General features: G+C 41.8%; 1 protein-coding gene across 1 annotated transcript; it reads right to left on the reverse strand.

Annotated features, from left to right (window-relative positions):
* Positions 1 to 2,210: 2,210 nt before the first annotated feature.
* LOC104269380 (lysosomal amino acid transporter 1 homolog) lies at positions 2,211 to 13,992 on the reverse strand. The gene is made up of 7 exons (XM_009870796.1): positions 13,811 to 13,992; positions 12,537 to 12,666; positions 11,330 to 11,420; positions 10,122 to 10,246; positions 9,103 to 9,198; positions 7,984 to 8,169; positions 2,211 to 2,312 (listed from the first exon to the last, which is right to left on the reverse strand). Exons 1-7 carry the CDS (start codon positions 13,990 to 13,992, stop codon positions 2,211 to 2,213), a joined length of 912 nt encoding a protein of 303 aa, XP_009869098.1.
* Between the last annotated feature and the right edge of the window lie 3,384 nt (positions 13,993 to 17,376).

The raw sequence follows: 17,376 nt of genomic DNA on the forward strand, positions 1-17,376 counted from the left end.
TGAGAAATGAAGACTCGTTTCCCGACGAGGGCCATTCCCCCCGGGTGTGCTAAGACCCTGGAAGACGTCCTTCAGCCCAGCCATGCCTTGGGCTCCAAACGCTGGTGGGTACAAGCTGGTGGCCCACCGCCAAGTCAGACAAAATGACACGAAGCTTCTCCCTTCCTGAAATCTGCAACCTGTCCTCCAAAGATGCCCAAAGATAAAATGTGCTCTTGCAATAGGTGTGAATTTTGAGGCACGTGATGCTCACAAGTAGCAGGAACTGGTACCTGCCTGGGCCTCCACGGAGCAACGAGAAGTTTCAGGGAGCAGGAGGGGCTCTGCTGCCTCCACCAGCCAGCACTTCGTATTTCTCAGTCAATACCTTAATCTATTTTAATGATTATCGATTCGGATGTTGAGTGTAATCACCTTGTCTGATACAATTGCTAGAATATAAAAGTCAGCTTGATTTTAATGGTTTATCATTAGGAGCATTATTTAGTGGGATTAAACTGGTCTTAATTCCACCAGCGTCATCATTTAAAAGCTGTTTGGAGCACATTACGGGGCTTGATTAACTTGACCTGTGGCTTCTCACACAGATGTTTAACTCTTAAATTAAACATCTGTTTAATTCGTTGCTTCCACAAGATGATGCAGATCCTAAAAGCTACTTAGTAGGAAATGGAGGGAAGGAGCTCCTGGAGGAGCCAAGAGTGGCTGCTTTTGCTCCACGCCTCTTTCCAGATGAACAAACTTTCTTCCCTTTGGACTGGGAACACGGGTTTTGTCAGTGGGAATACAAGCATGAATTTAGGGGAAACTTAAATTCCAAGGCGCAGCCAGCAGTGGTGAGTTGGTACATTTTTTCTTACTGAAACATGTGATCAAAACCGCTGCGTGACAGCCAGGAGTGACTCCATTCCCGGAAGAATCTTCCATGGACAACAGAGAACTATGTTAGCTAATTTATTTGTTTAAAAATAAAGCCCCGAAGACATTTTAGATGTTTCCTGCAGTTAATGAGATTGCCATGATAGTTCAAAAAATAAAATTAGACAACAATGCCGTTAATCTTGGATTACATGCAGCACGAGGGAAGAATTAGCAGCATAAAGCAAGAAGATTAAGACACTTTGCTTTCCAACAAAGTAGCGGTGGGAGAAGCTACACGCCGTGTTCTCCTCTCAGAGATTAACAAGGAGGTGACCAGGATCTGCCCTTTTTGTCCCTACCCTGGTATATTTGGGCACAAATATACCCTGGCGTGGCAGGGTCTGGGTCTGTTGAAAAGTGAATTGTTACACGTATATATCGAATTATTAAGAACTTCATTCTTTATTAAAGGTTTCTTCAAACACAATGCAGTATTGCAATTGCAAGGTACAGTCTCCTTAGCTTCTACTTTTTTCCCCCACCATGGTACTTAACTAAACCAGAACACAACACATGTTGTACAAAAACATTGTGTGAGGTATATGATGACAGACAGTAATTAGAAACCTTGGAACACACACTTATTGATGTATAAACGCTTTAAACCTTAAAAATAAAATGCAAAGTCATTCTCTGTGATGAACAGTACAAGAGGCTCCCACCAACTTACACCAGGATCCTGCTTCTGCACCCAGAACGGATCCTCTGCACTCAAGTTACTTAATTACAGGATTTTTTTCTCTTCTCACATGTCCAAAATTGAGCACGAATAAAAGAAAGGCCAAATCTTATCACACAGTGCAACTGGACTGAGCAGCCTGTAGCTCCAGGTTGGATTCAAGGCACAGAGGTAAACTCACCCTTTTTTTTTTAAACCAGCCACGCTCCTGTTAGTTACATCTATGGGTTCTTCAAAAAATAAATAGTCACTTCATGACACACATTGTGTCATGGTGTCAAATAAATAGTTCTACAGCACCTATTGCTGTGACTCCACATCACACTTTGGGGAGAAACAGCTAAAATCGAGGAGGGGAAAAAAATCAAAACAAAACCCAACAAAAACCAGGGAAGAAATTTGTATCTATCCTGAAACGACATGTCAAATATTAAATATTTTACTATTGGCATGCCACTTGCAAACCGCCAGCAGTGACAAATTAACAACAAAATAAATAATAAAAAATAACTGATCGATGTGGTCCCTAAGCAGCTGCAGCCTGAACTGTTTGTCAGAGTCATCCAAGGGCAAAAATCCAACGATGAGAAGAGCCGAATCCAGCCTGGGACTAGGCAGCCTCCTCGTTCACCAGCAACGGTTCCACCTCCAGCACCACTAAACCAGGTTGTCTGTCCTCGTGCTGCCAGTACAGCAGGAACTGCGCAGTCACCTGGTGTTGGGGGTTAAGGAAGTAATTAACCAGGACACGGAGGTAGCCTGTGCAGTACTTGCTTTCAATTAAAATTAAAAGAAGCTGTACAGAACAAAAGCAGCCGTCCGTGCAGCTCTGGCGCAGAGTCTGAATACCACAGTCCGCCGAGGAAAGCTTAAAACTTGCTGTAACTAATTCATGTACTGTAGTGTAAGTATTATCCGTTTATTTAATCCCGGCTGTGGAATTTCCTACATTAGCATATAACCTTTTCCGAATCCTACTCGACGCTTGTTTTCAGTACTTCATTAGGGCGGAAGAAAAGTTTAATTGGATTTTGCCTGCCATGCTAGAAAAGGGAACGCGCAGGAAAAATCCAGACTCGAAACTTCAGATCCCCTCAGTTCCACGGCTCAAAGACACACGAAAATACCCTTTACTACCTCACCCATGTGCCTGCAGGGGTCCCGAGTGTGAAATTTGTTAGTAGCAAAACAGGAACAAGGCTCACCCAGGAATGAAAGGTGCTGCCCTGCGCCCCGCGAGCCTCAGCGGGCTAAATCCTGCGGGCTGCCCTGAGCGCGGGTGCTGGCAAGGAGGTGAAGTTATTCGGAACTTTTCTTCGCAATAAGAGCGGAAACCAAAATTCTCGCTTCCCGTCAAACTCTCGGCGGTTTGATATTTACAGGCGCCGACACGCAGACACCGCTATGACTCAATATTTAATGCTGTTTTCAACACAGCATTGTGCAATTAGACATAACGATTTATTTTCTGCTGGAGAACAGACCATTGGAAACACTGCTCGGCTGAAAAGAATTAACGAGTACGTACTTGTCCTTTTTCTTGATGGTTCCAGCTCTCGAACAAAATTATTGACTTTGAACGTAGCTTTTAAATAAAAGAAAAATTTGGGCTGTGAAACTAGAATGGATAGATTTCTTACTCTCCAGATTTTTTTGCTACTGAGTTGAAGAGTTTTATAATTCAGCATGGAACTTGATACGAAACACTTTGTTTTCTTTTAAGATATCATGCAAACCTACCCAGATAATCCTTTCCCTTAAGTACTCTCTCAAGTATTCTATTCTGCTCTAAGAAACACGTGGAGCATCGTACGGAACACAGCTGCCCCACTCGCGGTGCTGCAAAATGCACTTTTTCCTTTTTCTTAAAAAATAAAGAGTGTGATTTCAGCAGCAGACCATGCTAAACCCGGCGTCACTTGGCATCCAGCTTCAATGAAGGAAGTTTGGAGAAGGACGTTAGACGAGTGGAAGCAGGTGCAGCAGGTGAAGCCAAGTACATGGTGTAGAAACAAGTGGCCACCTGGGCACCTCGTACAAAACCCAACGCCTGCTGGTGTAAATTCAGGTTTCACAGAGCCTGGATCACTCGCCACAATCGTGAAGAGGTTAAATCCCATTTCAGAAATGAAATCATTTCTCTGGGAGGAAATCTGACATATAAAACCCCACCAGGAACGCTTTAGGTCAGTTAAAACAACTTGGCGAAGGCTGTGAGAAGTTTGAGGCTAACGTATGCACTTATTCATAAAAATAAGGAGAGGGGGAAAACAAACTTGCTGGGAGGCCTGGATGAAGGGAGAGGAAATTCTCTGCACCCTTAGGCAGAGCCCCAGGAATTATTCCACCTTCCCAAAGCTTTTGAGGCACCCCAACTAAAGACTAGACAGGATTTCCTTCAGAGACAGCAGGTCAGTATGCCTTTTTTTTTTTTTTTTAGTAATTCTGTAGTATTATTTGGGGAACGCTTTCTCCATAGAACTTAGCATATTAGTTTTACAGCATATATAGCTACCACTTCAATTTCCTGCCTTTTTTTTTGTTTTCTTTTATATGGGCCTTACTGTACTTGCAACTGAGCACGTCCTCAAGTCATAACCAGTCGTACTGGTTGAAAAAAACCCGCTGTGAATTGGGAATCATATTTAGTGAAATCATACCATGGGCTCAGGACACTGTGTATTACCACTCGTAGCCATCAGCAACGTGAACTTTTAAGGAGGAATAAATTATAAACACAAGCTACGTGGAGCTTATCAAACGGTATTTCCAGCATATGGTTTTGTACCATATGTACTCAGTTGCTCCCATTTTTTTTAAATAAATGCTACACTGCCAAGAATACTTATTATAAAAACTAACTTGCGGCTCTGGTCTGACTTTCTGCGGGAAACTTGAAGATCCAAGCATGGAGACAGCCCAAAGTGGAGGAAACAACGAGACTACAGAAAGTTTATGACAGGTACTGAGCTGGCATATCAAGTTTGTTTCATTAAATTAACCGGTTTAATGCCAATTAAAAAAAAATGAAATGTTTTTTGAGACACAAGCGGGCACTTACAGGAAGGCAGAGAAGTTGTATGTTTGGCTGGGAAACTCTCCCGGCTGAATCATCAGGTCAGACTGACATTCTTTGCCCAGTGAAATTAAATTACAAAGCGGGATGTTCTGCAGAAGTATACAATGGATTCCAAGTGGTCGCCCTGCAAATCACAAAAGGTGCAAGAGAAGAACGTGCACAACAGCTTGGCTCTTGCTGAATGTCCTTCGGCTCTCTAGTAACAACCTGGCTCCACATAATGAAAAGAAGCACATGCAGAGGATTTGAACACACTCCTCTGACAATAGGGTGATGTCAAATAAAAAAAAAAAGACAAAAGTCTTGGTAAAGGGTTTGTCTGAACTAAACACGAAGTCAAGCTGTTTGGGTTTGGTGGGAGCAGGGTGAACGAGGGGAGCAGACTTACAGAAAAGGAGGAAGTTTTCGGGAAAAACTTGCCCTAGATTCAGCCTCTTAGAAACTCAGTGATGGCTGCTGCTACAAGTCTGAGGGCAGAACTGCCCTTAATCACCTGATTTAGTATTTTAAAATATGTAGCATTACATCCTCGTGTATAGGTGGAACACGAAGTAACCATGCCCATGAAATAAAGCTCTAGTAAGGTCCACCATGGAACGCCAGAGTGCCTGCACTGAGGGTCTCTGACTATCGGATCCGTTTAAACCCTCGAGAATCTCCAACCACCTTCTACTGCAATGCAGCAACTGGCAGGAAACATTTACTAGAAAAGAAAATCACATCCAATCTATAATTCAAATGTGTAACGCTATGAAACTCCCCTTAAAATGAAAAGGAGGACAACAAGTACTTTACAATTGGGCTCTTGTGTTATTTATCGAAAATAAGTGGCTTATTGTGCAACCAAACAACTTGAGCCGGAGACACCAAAGAAAGGGGATGCCCGTGTTATCCCATGAAACCAAGTCGAAAGAGCTCCCGGGTAATCCTGCACTAAGGAACGATCAGGAGTCCACTGGTTTCTAAAAATAGTCAATGCCAGCCGTGTCAGGTGGAAGCAGACGAATAGCGCAGCAGACACAGAGTAAGCGAACTCTTAATGCTGGCTTGGACCTTGAGAAATGAGAGTTTGTTTTCCACCTAATGAAACTCTGGGCACTATCAGGGACAAAGTCTACTAGAATTAGGCCATTTCTGCAACGACTCCTCACAACAGGAGACTGCCTGTTACCCAAATGGTCAGTTAGGAAATACCCTCCTCTTACAGATTTTTGGTTTAATTCCTCCGTTTTCAAAAGCCCAGGTGACCCTGTTCTTCATTTTATCATCTAACAAGACATATTGGTTTTTTTTATTTTTTTAATTTTTTCTTGGCAAGAGACAGCAATGAGGCTCTCTTTGTAAAAGCAGTGACTTCCTTACCTTCAGGGCTTCTCAAAGCAGGAGGTCTGCTTTTGTTTTCTCTTGATTACAAATACTTCATACATTTTCAGCTAACACTATATGCTCAGCTAGATTCCTCTAAGCTCCTCAACCTGATTTGGAAGCATCTGGTTTCGATATAATTTGAACTGGAGGACTATTAGCAAGATTAGATTCAGACTCCAATCAAGACAGGGCCCAGAAATGAATGTCACATGCACGCTGGCAATGCAAGCCCAGGGCAGGGCTCAGGGAGGGGGTAACGTCTGTAAATCAACCCTACTTTCCTATTTAAAAACTCTCCATCTTCTCTTATATTGGTTTGTGGCCAATAAAGAAGTTCCTTCTCAGTGTACATCACAGAAAGGCATCTGCAAATACGTCCCGTAAGAGTCATCAGCATCAAATTCTATTTTATTGGGGGGGGGATGTTAAATAAATGCTGGCTGGTTTATGTTTCCAGCTGTGGGTGGAAGGAAGAGTCGCTACTTTGTCTGTGGAACAAAAGGCCCGGGCCCTCACACCAGCAGCCCCGAATCCCGACCGTGTGCTCACGCAAAAGAAACTGCCTCATTTCAGAAAACTACAATTTCTTTCAAAACGGGCCACAAAGCACAGTTTAGCCTTGCCACGGCAGCGCTCCCACGACACAGAATGTTTTACTCAACTGCCCACTTCAGCGGTTGTGGCTGGAGATGCACAAAAGCCCAGATGGCTGCTCTGAATGACAGCATAATTTTAAGAGTCCATCCAAAGGCTGGGGTCGGCTGTCCCATCCCTAGTCTAATTGGAGCGGCTTAAGAAATTACTTTAATCAGAAAGACAAGACTGATGCCTGGGAACCTAACTTCTGGAACGGCTCCAGGTAAATCTGGTAAAGAACTTCCTTTTAATATGGAACGGATTAACACAATATGCTTCGGCGTGGTCCTGAAATCACTCCTCATTTTATCCTCTTTTATAGTCTGTGTTCACAGAGCTAAGCACTGAGATGTTTTCAGACGCAAACCTAAAATTCTTGCCTCGGGAAAAATAAGAAAATCTCCTCTTTCTACTCTTTGAAGGGAAAATACAAGCTATACTATCACGACAGGTGGCTATAAACCTATAGTGAACAGCAAGAAAAACATTACTCTTCTCTAGGCTTTTAAAGCAAAAGGACAATATTGCTCTAAACATTTTGCTTTTCATTTCTTGATCCCAAAATGCCAGCCCTCAACCTAGAAAGAGTACAACTAACAGAAACATACTGTGGGCATCTTGTGTGTGTTCCGTGAATATAAGACTAAAAAATTAACATTGTTTTAAGTTTGCTCAGGACTTTCAAGACGCTGGCATGACCCAACAACCGTAGCTGCGGGTTTTCAGAGGCACACGGTGTCTCAAGGCATCTGATTTTTGCCCCAAATTGTGAACTTAGAGAAATGCTGCAGCTACTCTGAAGCGCTACTTTGTGAAAGGGTTTGCAAAAACCTCATTGTTTGTCTCTGACGTTAACTCAAGCTTGCGATAACACAATTTAACCAAATTCTCAAAGCTGTATTTCCACAGTTGCACCTAAAACCAGGCAGCTTTGGGGTTTGTTTTGGTTTGGTTGAGTTTATTTATTTTTTTCCCTGTTTATCAGGCAGCAAACCTAAGAAAAACAGCAAAACGTGCAAACCACTCCCCCTGGCCAACTTTTAGTATACTACATATTGGCTACAAGACAGAAATTAATCTGTGCAATGCAGCTTTAATGTAGATATTTACTACAAACTCATTCTTCTTACCAAGAGATATTACTATAAAAACCATATAAATTGTTGTTCAGAAAGAAAATTTTATGATGAGGTTAGAACTGTAGGAAAAAAAAAAGATTTTAAAGAAATCCACTTAATTTCTGTTTTGCTTACTAACAAGCCTGTCCTGAGAAACTCAAGTTATAACAGGAAAAGGATACAAAAATGTCAAGAAACAAAACTCCAAAGCTCCCAATGAGCCAGGGAAGATGGTGTAAAAAGTAGAGGGCCCGGAAGGATTCGGTAGCCGGCATCCTTAAAACAAGGCTCAGTCCATACGTACAGTTTCCCATCATGGCTAACACAAAGAGCAGGTAAGAGGTGCCTTCCGTTGATTTTCTTCGGAACTAAAGACAAAGATTTTACAAATAAAAACGTGAATCAGAGTCACCAGTTGTAGATAGTTTTGGCATTTTGTACTGTAAGGACTTTCAGTCATTCTTGTCTTTGAATCCTCCAACCTTAGCACTCCCAGCACATCTACAGTTCTTAGAAGCAGCTCTGCTTAACGGAATTTGTACGTTAAGTGCAAAGCAGCGAGGATAATCTGCTTCCAAATGATTTTTAGCTCTTAAGAAATCTGTTGCTCTGGTTAGTAAGATCTTTTTGAAAACATTGTGGTATTCCAGCCGTGAAGGAAAAGGTAGAGAGGGAATATGATCAGGCTTGGAAATGAACTAATCGTTTCCATAATCAATTAAAATGCCTGCATACAATCGACAATGTAAAACCTTCTGGTCTTCCGTTATGTTTGGTTTTGTGGTTTTGTTTGTTTGGGTTTTTAAAATATACTCTTAATATAATTTAATATAGTGCAGAGGCTGTGGAAAACAGTCAGTAATAGAATCTTTGTGAAAAGGAGCTAAAATTCTAAAGTAATTTTCCTCTACTTCTAACTCCTGATCCCACGGTTGGCTACTTTAGGTAGAATAGTTCAGAGAAAGAAAAACAGAGATATCACTTGCTCATGACAACAATGACACAAAGCATGTTTCTGCTCATTTCTGATAAATCCAGCTGTAAACACTTCCTTTTCACCTGCCAATCGATCCTCTTCCATCCATCAAAGACCATAATTTGCCTAAAATTCTCACCGTCCTCCTCTGAATGGGAAAAAAAATCCCTTCTTTTTTTTAATTTTCTTTCTTTACCATTTTAGACTCTCACAAAAGCAAAGCAGGCTTTCGAGTTCAAAAGGCCTCACTGTTAGGGAGAATCTGACATCTAAAGCAACAGAGAGTATTTTGTAAAATATACTTTGCCCAAAAATCCCTACTTACATTTTTATACAGCTGAGGAAATCTACTCCCCAAGTAAAACACGCAGGAGATGTAGCCGCAAATGAAGCCTGACATTTCAATCATATCCAGAGAGTTCTGAAAACCAGAAAGGTACACACATTTTTGGCAAGAACGTTTTCAGGCATTTCAGAGGATTAAACCGAGAGTCCACCGGCTGGTTTTGTGGACACAACTCCTTTCAAAGCAGTTCAGCGGCGCTCTTCAACTGCCCAATGAGGGCTAGCAAAGGTTTTGTCTTTCTCTCACAACAATGTGCTGCTCCACCATAGCCACGACTGTAGATCAAAACCCATGCCAGGCTTTAAGATACGACAGGAGTATCAATGCAGTCCTCTCGCTCAGAAAGCCCGGGCACAATAATTCAACCCAAAACTTAAGACCTGTGCCTAGGGCCACTAAAAAAAAATAAATTAAAAATTAATCACTCTGTCTGGTGAAAGCAAAATACTCGTTTTCCACCGTTTCAGGGTTTTCTCGCTCTAGTTATGTTTTGAAAATAAGCTGCTTCCCTGCTGGGCAATGTTGCTGGATCACAATTATTTTCCCGGTGTTGGTACGGAGGCCATCAAATCGCTAGAATAGCCCGTGAACTTTCCTGCTGAAATGACAGCAGCAGGAGCAGGTACAATTGTGATTTTCCACTTTTATTGATTTCGCTTATGATTGTGTAGTCTCTGTGTGGAGGTCTACAGGATTTAAGACAAGCAGAAACACGACACATGAACACGTTATTTCGCAGAGCGGCACATACTAATGACGCAAGGGATGGAATAAGCCCGACACACAGGAAGCTGCTAAAATAAGTGGGTTCATAACTTTATAATTATATTTTGGGACAAATAGTCTGCAGTTCAAACATCCGCATAGTGCCACGTGCATGATTTCTTAATCACCATTGAAACCATCATCCTAATTTCTTTAAAGCTCGGGGGGCACAATCGTTTCAAGATGCTTCTGGGTGGGATTTTTTTGGGGAGTGGAAGCAGGTAAGAACTTACATCATTTCTTTCAGTTCCTGTACTCTGGTCTTGCTTTCTTAGTAACAGCTGACAGAGGAAAATAACACACAGGGCTATGCACACCATGGTCCAGGCTATACAGAAATTCTTCAGGCTTTTGCTGCCTAGAACGACATACAAACAAATTAGCTGAACATTAACATCTGCCCTTGATTTGAGGTTACTTTTCCTTTGGAATGTAAATATGTACATTTAAAGGTACAATTTCATGTATCTTTTTCTTGGCAGTAATGTAAATCCACCTCTTTCTTCCGGGCTTCGTGCCCAGCCCTGCTCACTATCGTAGCTGTGCTGTGTCTGCGTGACAACGGAGAGGAGCAGTGGAGGAACAGGAGGGCAACTCCTTCAAATGCTACTGAGAGAAAATTGTCACACTTGGCTTACCTCTTATATTAACTCCTAATACTTTACTATTAAGTACCAGTTATCCCTATTTAGTCTGTTGGGCAGGCACGCATCCAGTTTACTTCAGTTTTATGTTACCTCTGCTGTACTACAGAGTTTCTTTTGACAGTTTATTATGTTGTTTTATTTTTTTACATTGACGAGTTAATGTTTTTGATTTGATGCAACATGAACAGAGCTTTCAGCCGTCCATTCCAGTCAAAACAGTAGCCCGTTGGTAGGCTGAATGCTACAACTACTGCCAGGATTTTATGAAGCACAACTCAAGTAATTTCATTCCTTGAACGTGTTTTTTAACTGCATGCATTGAAACAGAACACAGGAAGATGTCGAGATACTTTATGCTATAAGCAAACAAGTCCGGTTTCAATCAAGCTGGTGGAAACTAACTGAACCACACAAAGAAATTACGCTTGCTTCCAACTTATACATATATTTAGATAGCTGTAAGTAGACAGTAAAATCATGGAGTAAGTTAAAATGTGGAGCCAGATCCCATAAAACTATTGCATTTTTTATGTCCCTATAAACTGAAAGTACTACATGGAAAATATTTCCAGATCTTACATAGGTAAGGAGAGAGAAAGGAAGAGAAGAGAAAGAGTAGGATTTTCACAGCAGCCTGAGAAAACTGGAAGCAAAACACCTAACCACTTCAGCCTACATTTGTGCACTCTATTTTTTGATCCCTCGGGAAAAAAAAAATTTAAACCTTGTAGAAAATATTGAAGTAGGGAGTGTGCTACATTATGGAGAGCATTTTATTTCTGGAAATAACTTACATTTTGTCATCTTCTGATTCTTGAGCTTGTAGTAGACAAATTGTGAAATCATAATTATATCCGTGTTAACATAAAAAATGGCAGTGACAACCTGAAAGAGAAGATACATTTGCTCGTTCAGTATGCAAATAGTTCAAAATCCTTCAACTTAACTGCATGGAAATTTTGCTTCATAATCATAATGTGATTGACAAATACCAAAGCACTGCCAAAAACCCAACCAAAGGAATAAAAAAAAAAAGCATTTCCAGCACAAAACGAGTCACACCACTGCAGACGAGCGCAGCGTCAACCTTACGCAACAGGGACTTGCTGACACAATCACAGCAGTTGGTCGTTTTCCAGGAGGCATAGCACAAATTCCTACCTGGACAGACAGATAATTCCTTCCTGCCCAGAAGATTAAGTCTGCTCCACCTAGTTTCCAGCACTTCAGAAGTTACTCATCTTCTCTCGATAAAATAAACTCGATGTTCTCTCTTCCCCTTTTCATGTCAGAGACATGGAATGGTTTGCGCCACATGTTGGGTTGTAAAAGAGAAGACAACTCTGTCTGCCCTTGGGTCCATCTCCAGCATGGGAAAACTTCTTCAGGTGGCTGACATGTAACGCTTTTTTCTTTTAATTAAGAGTCAAAACCAGAAACGACCAACAAGTCAGTTTCAGACGCAATTAATGCTCTGCTGAAAACGACTGCTCCTTTCAGAGGAACCCTCCCCTTCGTGAAGAAAATATATTTTCAAATCAGTCAGACATTAACAGCTTTGAACTAGTATTTCCCTGTTAATAAAATTTACTTTGTGGAAAAAGGAAGAAAAAAAAAAGCAAGAGGCAGTTTAGAGAGTAGCTGTCCCCAAGCAGCTTGATATGTTTCAAGCGAAACAACACAACTTTCTCCCAGCCCTACTTGCTCTGCAAGGTTACTCTGAAGCAGAAGCTCAAATGAAAATTCCCCACTTCATTCGTCATCAAGCAACACCCGGTAAGTCTCTCTGAAAGTTAATTACAAGTGTGACACGGTTCCTAGAACAGTATCAATGCAAACATTTGGGAAATTACGGCTTATTTTATAGGTGGTAGATCAGGAAACAGCATGCAAAGCTCTTTTCTTTCCCGGTGTGTATTTCGCTGTGCAGTAAGTTATCCTTGAGTTTAAAGGGGCAGCTTGAAAAGGATAAAATGAAAAGTAGGAATATTGACAGATTACCTGAATTGGCAGCTGGTTTGTTAAATAGCAGCCTACGAAATTGGTGAGATCTCCAGCTACCCAGCACAGCAGAAAGCCCAGAGACAATGCTTGATCCACTCTTCCGTTCTGACAGGCAACGTAAATTTGACTGGTAAAAATTCCAGATGCAATTGTAAGAGAGCGTAAGCAAAAAAAAGAAAATGAAGTTTAATAAGCTCAGAAGTACATTTTTCAAAATCTGAATAAAGAAAGATTAAAACTCTAACCACAAGAGACCTGTCACAGCAATACTCCACTTGCCTTTTGAAGGAGAACTCAGTATCACTGTAGCTCACCGTGTCTTACTCTAACATAACAAAAGGCTCAAATCACAATCTCATTACCGCTTGTGTGTGCTCCTTCTTTGTGGCCTGCACCGAAACACCATTTTCTGGACACCAGAAGCATGGCATAAGCATTTTATATTCATCTGCTGCAAATACCAGTCTTTAAAATACTGGAAGAATCAAAATGCTGTTTTTTAATGTAGACAGGCTAAGAACGAACAAAGCTTCTAAAAGAGGTGACAGCTACCCTTACGCCTCTGCACTGGAGAGCTGCTACTCAGATTCACCTTGGGGACTACGAAGCGATCCCAAACATGAGCCCATTAGACACATCCTGACCAATTCCGTCCTCGCTAACATGACAGTTTTAATGTAAACCCCCCTTTCAACTAATATTTCAACTAATATTTCTGAAGCTTGACACCTTACTAGGAGTGCTTTTATTTTGCTTAATTTCCTTAGTCGTTTTCACTAGTTCAGTAAATTATATCCCCCTTATGGGGACAGACTTTGGAGTCAATCCCATTTTGCTGCGGGCTTTTTCACCTGCTGGGAGCATTTCTACTTTTCCTTCATCATCTCCTGAGTACCTACTCGAAAACTGAACCAAGTGCCAGAGACCAAACACGGAGCCGGCTTCTGCCTGTGCGTGCACACACATCTCAGGGTGGAGGAGATAAGGGGGAAGAGGTGATTTATTCTCATTTGCTCTAAGTGGCAGAGATTAGTGTCAAGTCAGTACAACAGAACAGTACATCAAGCTCATTTGTCAACCACCAAATATTTTTTTTTGCAAACACGAACAACATGCTTCTCTGGCATATTATATCTGTATTATGCAGATAGAGAAACATATCTGAGCTAAAATAAATAAATAAATAAATTTAAAAGGGCAGCTTTTGAAAAAGGCTTCGGGCAAGATTACTCGTGTTTGAATCTGAGGACTGCTTAAGACTTTAAACTTACGGTAGTGCAGCAAACAGAAAACAGACAATGGAAATTAGTCCTGTGACGACGCTCCAATACTCCCACGCATTCTCGACACATTCTTCCAGAAGATGCCAAATCCACGCTGTTCCATTTATGCACAGTCTCCTGTTTTCTATTGGGGAGATATTGAAAGCATGGGTATACAGCTGAGAAGCCATCATTCCTGGAGCGGGATTCAATTTCAGAAGTTTATTTCTGCCTCCATTTTTACCCCATGCAAATCCGCAAATCCGTTTACCGATGCTGAATATCCTCTGTGAAAAGACCTCTGCATCCAGACAGATGCTGGATATCACAGTTATTTCCAAATCTCATAAACGAACCTGCCAAATTCAAAGAAACAAACACAGCCTGTGTGAAGAAGACATTAACCGTGCAAGGCTTCCTTATATTTATTGCTTCCAGAAGAGAAATTAGACTTCCAAGAAAGAAGAATACTTTGTGGTGCATTGCCTTCATTAACTCTTGACAAATATGTAAGTCTAGAGATTTATATCACTACAGTGTTTTATTCTGAGGTTGTGTCAGATGGAGCCTGTCAGTTACCCTAGAGGTGAGAGCAAGCTGCTACAGGGGGAAGTAAACCAAGCAATTTCTTTGCAGTTGAGCCCAAACCTCTGATTTTCATGTTGCACGTTATGCCAATAAAGTAACAGTACTTTAACGGCACAAGCCCAGGTTCTGAACGCTCCACTCACACCTACAGAACATGAACAGATTGCGGCTCACACGCAACTGATTGCAGGATGATGTTGTGAAAAAGAAGTCACTTGTGACTCAGATTCCAGGTGAGCTCTAAGGCGCATTTGAATCTAGCTAGCCCATCAGACTAGCTAGCGATACATCTGTGCCCAACAGTTTGTGTTATTTAATGCTCCAGAAGAAAGACGGAAAATGTAAGAAACCTGCAGAAAGCAAACACAGGGTGCTCCTGCCTCCAAAATCCCCAGAATGAAACATAATAGGACGAAGTGGGTTAAACTTTGAAGCAAGGTAACAGGTTGGATCCACCCTCAAAACACATCAAACCGCTCTCGAATCCTGATACAGTTTCATAGAGTTTATTTTCACAGAGCATCGTTACTGTAAAGGTAGGACTCACTTTGCTAATCGTTGAGAAACCTGCTTTTTCTTTTCACGAGACTCCAGATATCTGCGGCCTTAAATGCTGGAACGAGTTTTCTGCAGAAACAGGCAACCTCTCAGGAGAACTATCATCATCGGACCTAAACCAACAAAATGATAAAAAAAGGACACGTATTCATACACTGAGAATTCACCTTAGCCTGTTAGGCACCATCAGTTTCTTCCCTTTGTACTGGTGAAGGTATCAGACTTTGTAGCAAGTTTTGAAATAATTTTTAGAGTTGCAAAGTTGTGAGCAATGTTTCAGCACGCTTTCCCACGCTGCTGAAAAGGGTGAAACATCAAAGCCCACATACTGCTTCGGAGGCAGGTTTTGGGCACAAACTTTGGACCGTTCGTAGACATTATAACAAAACTCTGATACATTTTATGAAGCTTCCTCCCAGTATGCCTGTTTCAAGATCAGCAAAACATGCCAAATGTAAAAAAAAAAACCAACAAAAAAACCCCAAAACCAAATCAATATATTTTAAAACTCTGCCTTAAAAATTAGGTTTAACATGGTATGTAAAACCATGTCTGAATAGCATAACTGCAGTTGAGCTCATGCATGCAAAAGCTCTAAGATCAAGGACTGCGTGGCAGCAAGTCTAAACAAGGCAATTCAGACTCCACCACCCGATCTCATGCTATATACCCTGCTCCAAATCCCTGCAGCTATTACGGAAAACCAAGCAGTTTAAAAAGCGACAGGAATTAGACAGGCCACTTACACTTCCCAGATGACTGAAGACTTGAGCTCTGGCCTCCTGCCACATAGCACACTTAACACATTTAGAGCACGTGGGCATTCGTGGGTTGTTAGTACTTAACATTTATGCAGCAGAATAACGTCTGTGTTGCCAGTCCCCCGTGACCGTATTTTTAATCTTAAATAATTGCTATTTTCCTTCAGACCCCAGCAAAATACTCTTCCCTAGTCAGACCCTGATCAGCCAAACCAGCAACGCCACCTGTGGCTAGAATGACTGGATATTGGCAACTAAACATATCGGCCATAAAACCTGAACTCCTCCTGCCGTTGCTGGGAAGGAAGAAGGCAATGGTGCCAGTGTTTGATCTTCAGTTATTTCCACACCTGGACTGGGTGTGCCGTATTAGGCTATACCCTTCACTGAATAAGCTATGTCTTCTGACACCAAAGGATTTTGTAACTACCCTTCCAGCTCGAAAAGATAATGGTGTTTGAGCTAGGCAAATACAGCTGGTTCCCCCTCCTCATACGTACAGTTTTGCAGAGAGATCTAAATTTAAAAGAGACCTTTCACTTCTCTCATTGTGTTAAGTGCTTTCCACCAGAAAGGGGATAAGGAGACTGCTACGATGCTTCTTTTCTTCCTATAGTATTAAAGTTGCCAATGATGAGAGAAGAAAATAAAGTTAAAAGGTGATTTATATTCCTATGACAATTCTTTGCCTGTAACCTCATATTCTTTCTTAGATTACTGCCCAAATACTACTTACTACCATTTGCAAATATTATGGTAAAGGTATTATTTTTATGGAACAGTTAACTCAGAACCTTGACACCATGCCTTTCTGAAAAGGCTTAGTATTTGTTGAGCTAGAAATAAAATTATTATGGTGCAGGATATATAGTAATAAGGAATCAGTAGCTTGAGACTCCTGGCTGGATGCTTTTTTTACACTTTGTTTTGAAATAAAAATGTGCAAACAGAAAGAATCAATGGTCAAACAGTGAAAGGCACTTTGTTAAGAATGGTTTGACAGGGCAGATGACGGAAAGCAAGCTTTCCTGGAACTTGGGAGGCTTCCCACTGCGCCTCTGCCTCTCCAGCTGCAGTGAGCATCCACGCGTTCTGGCTGCCGCCTGGCCCTGGATGTCAAATCACAGGTCGTTGCTAGAAACGCGTAAGGATGTCAGATATGTGTGTTTGGCAGATTTGTGAGTTCTCTGAAGAGCAGGCTGGAATCCAAAAGGATGTTCGGTTGTGCTGTATTCTTAATTTAACCACTCCGGTGGGGGGCGAGAAGGAGAGCTAAGCTAAGAAGTAATTCACGGTTCTCCAAATGCTTCCCAATATTAACCTGGTCATCGTATTTTGTCTCCAGCTAATCTCTAAACACGTTTTTACACACGGCCTGTGGAGAAACTCTTCCTCTTTGGAGCTGATGATGAAGCACAGATAAATTTTACCTGGAAATCAAGCCAAAACAAAACCAAACCAGCCAACCCAAACCCAAAACAAAAACCAGAACCATAAGGAAGTGCCTTTCTTCAGGCCGTGAGCCCGGCAGGGATGTGTGGGGGTCCGCAGCAGCACGGGGAGCGGGGCCTTGTCTCCTCCCGGGCGCGGGGAGGAGCAGAGCGGCGCCGGGGAAAGGCGCCGTTAAAGGGCACCGCAACGGGGATCGGCTTTTAAAAAAGGGGCAGC

The sequence above is a fragment of the Apaloderma vittatum genome, unplaced genomic scaffold (genome assembly GCF_000703405.1).
Source record: "Apaloderma vittatum isolate BGI_N311 unplaced genomic scaffold, ASM70340v1 scaffold5806, whole genome shotgun sequence".
Classification (NCBI taxonomy): Eukaryota; Metazoa; Chordata; class Aves; order Trogoniformes; family Trogonidae; genus Apaloderma; species Apaloderma vittatum.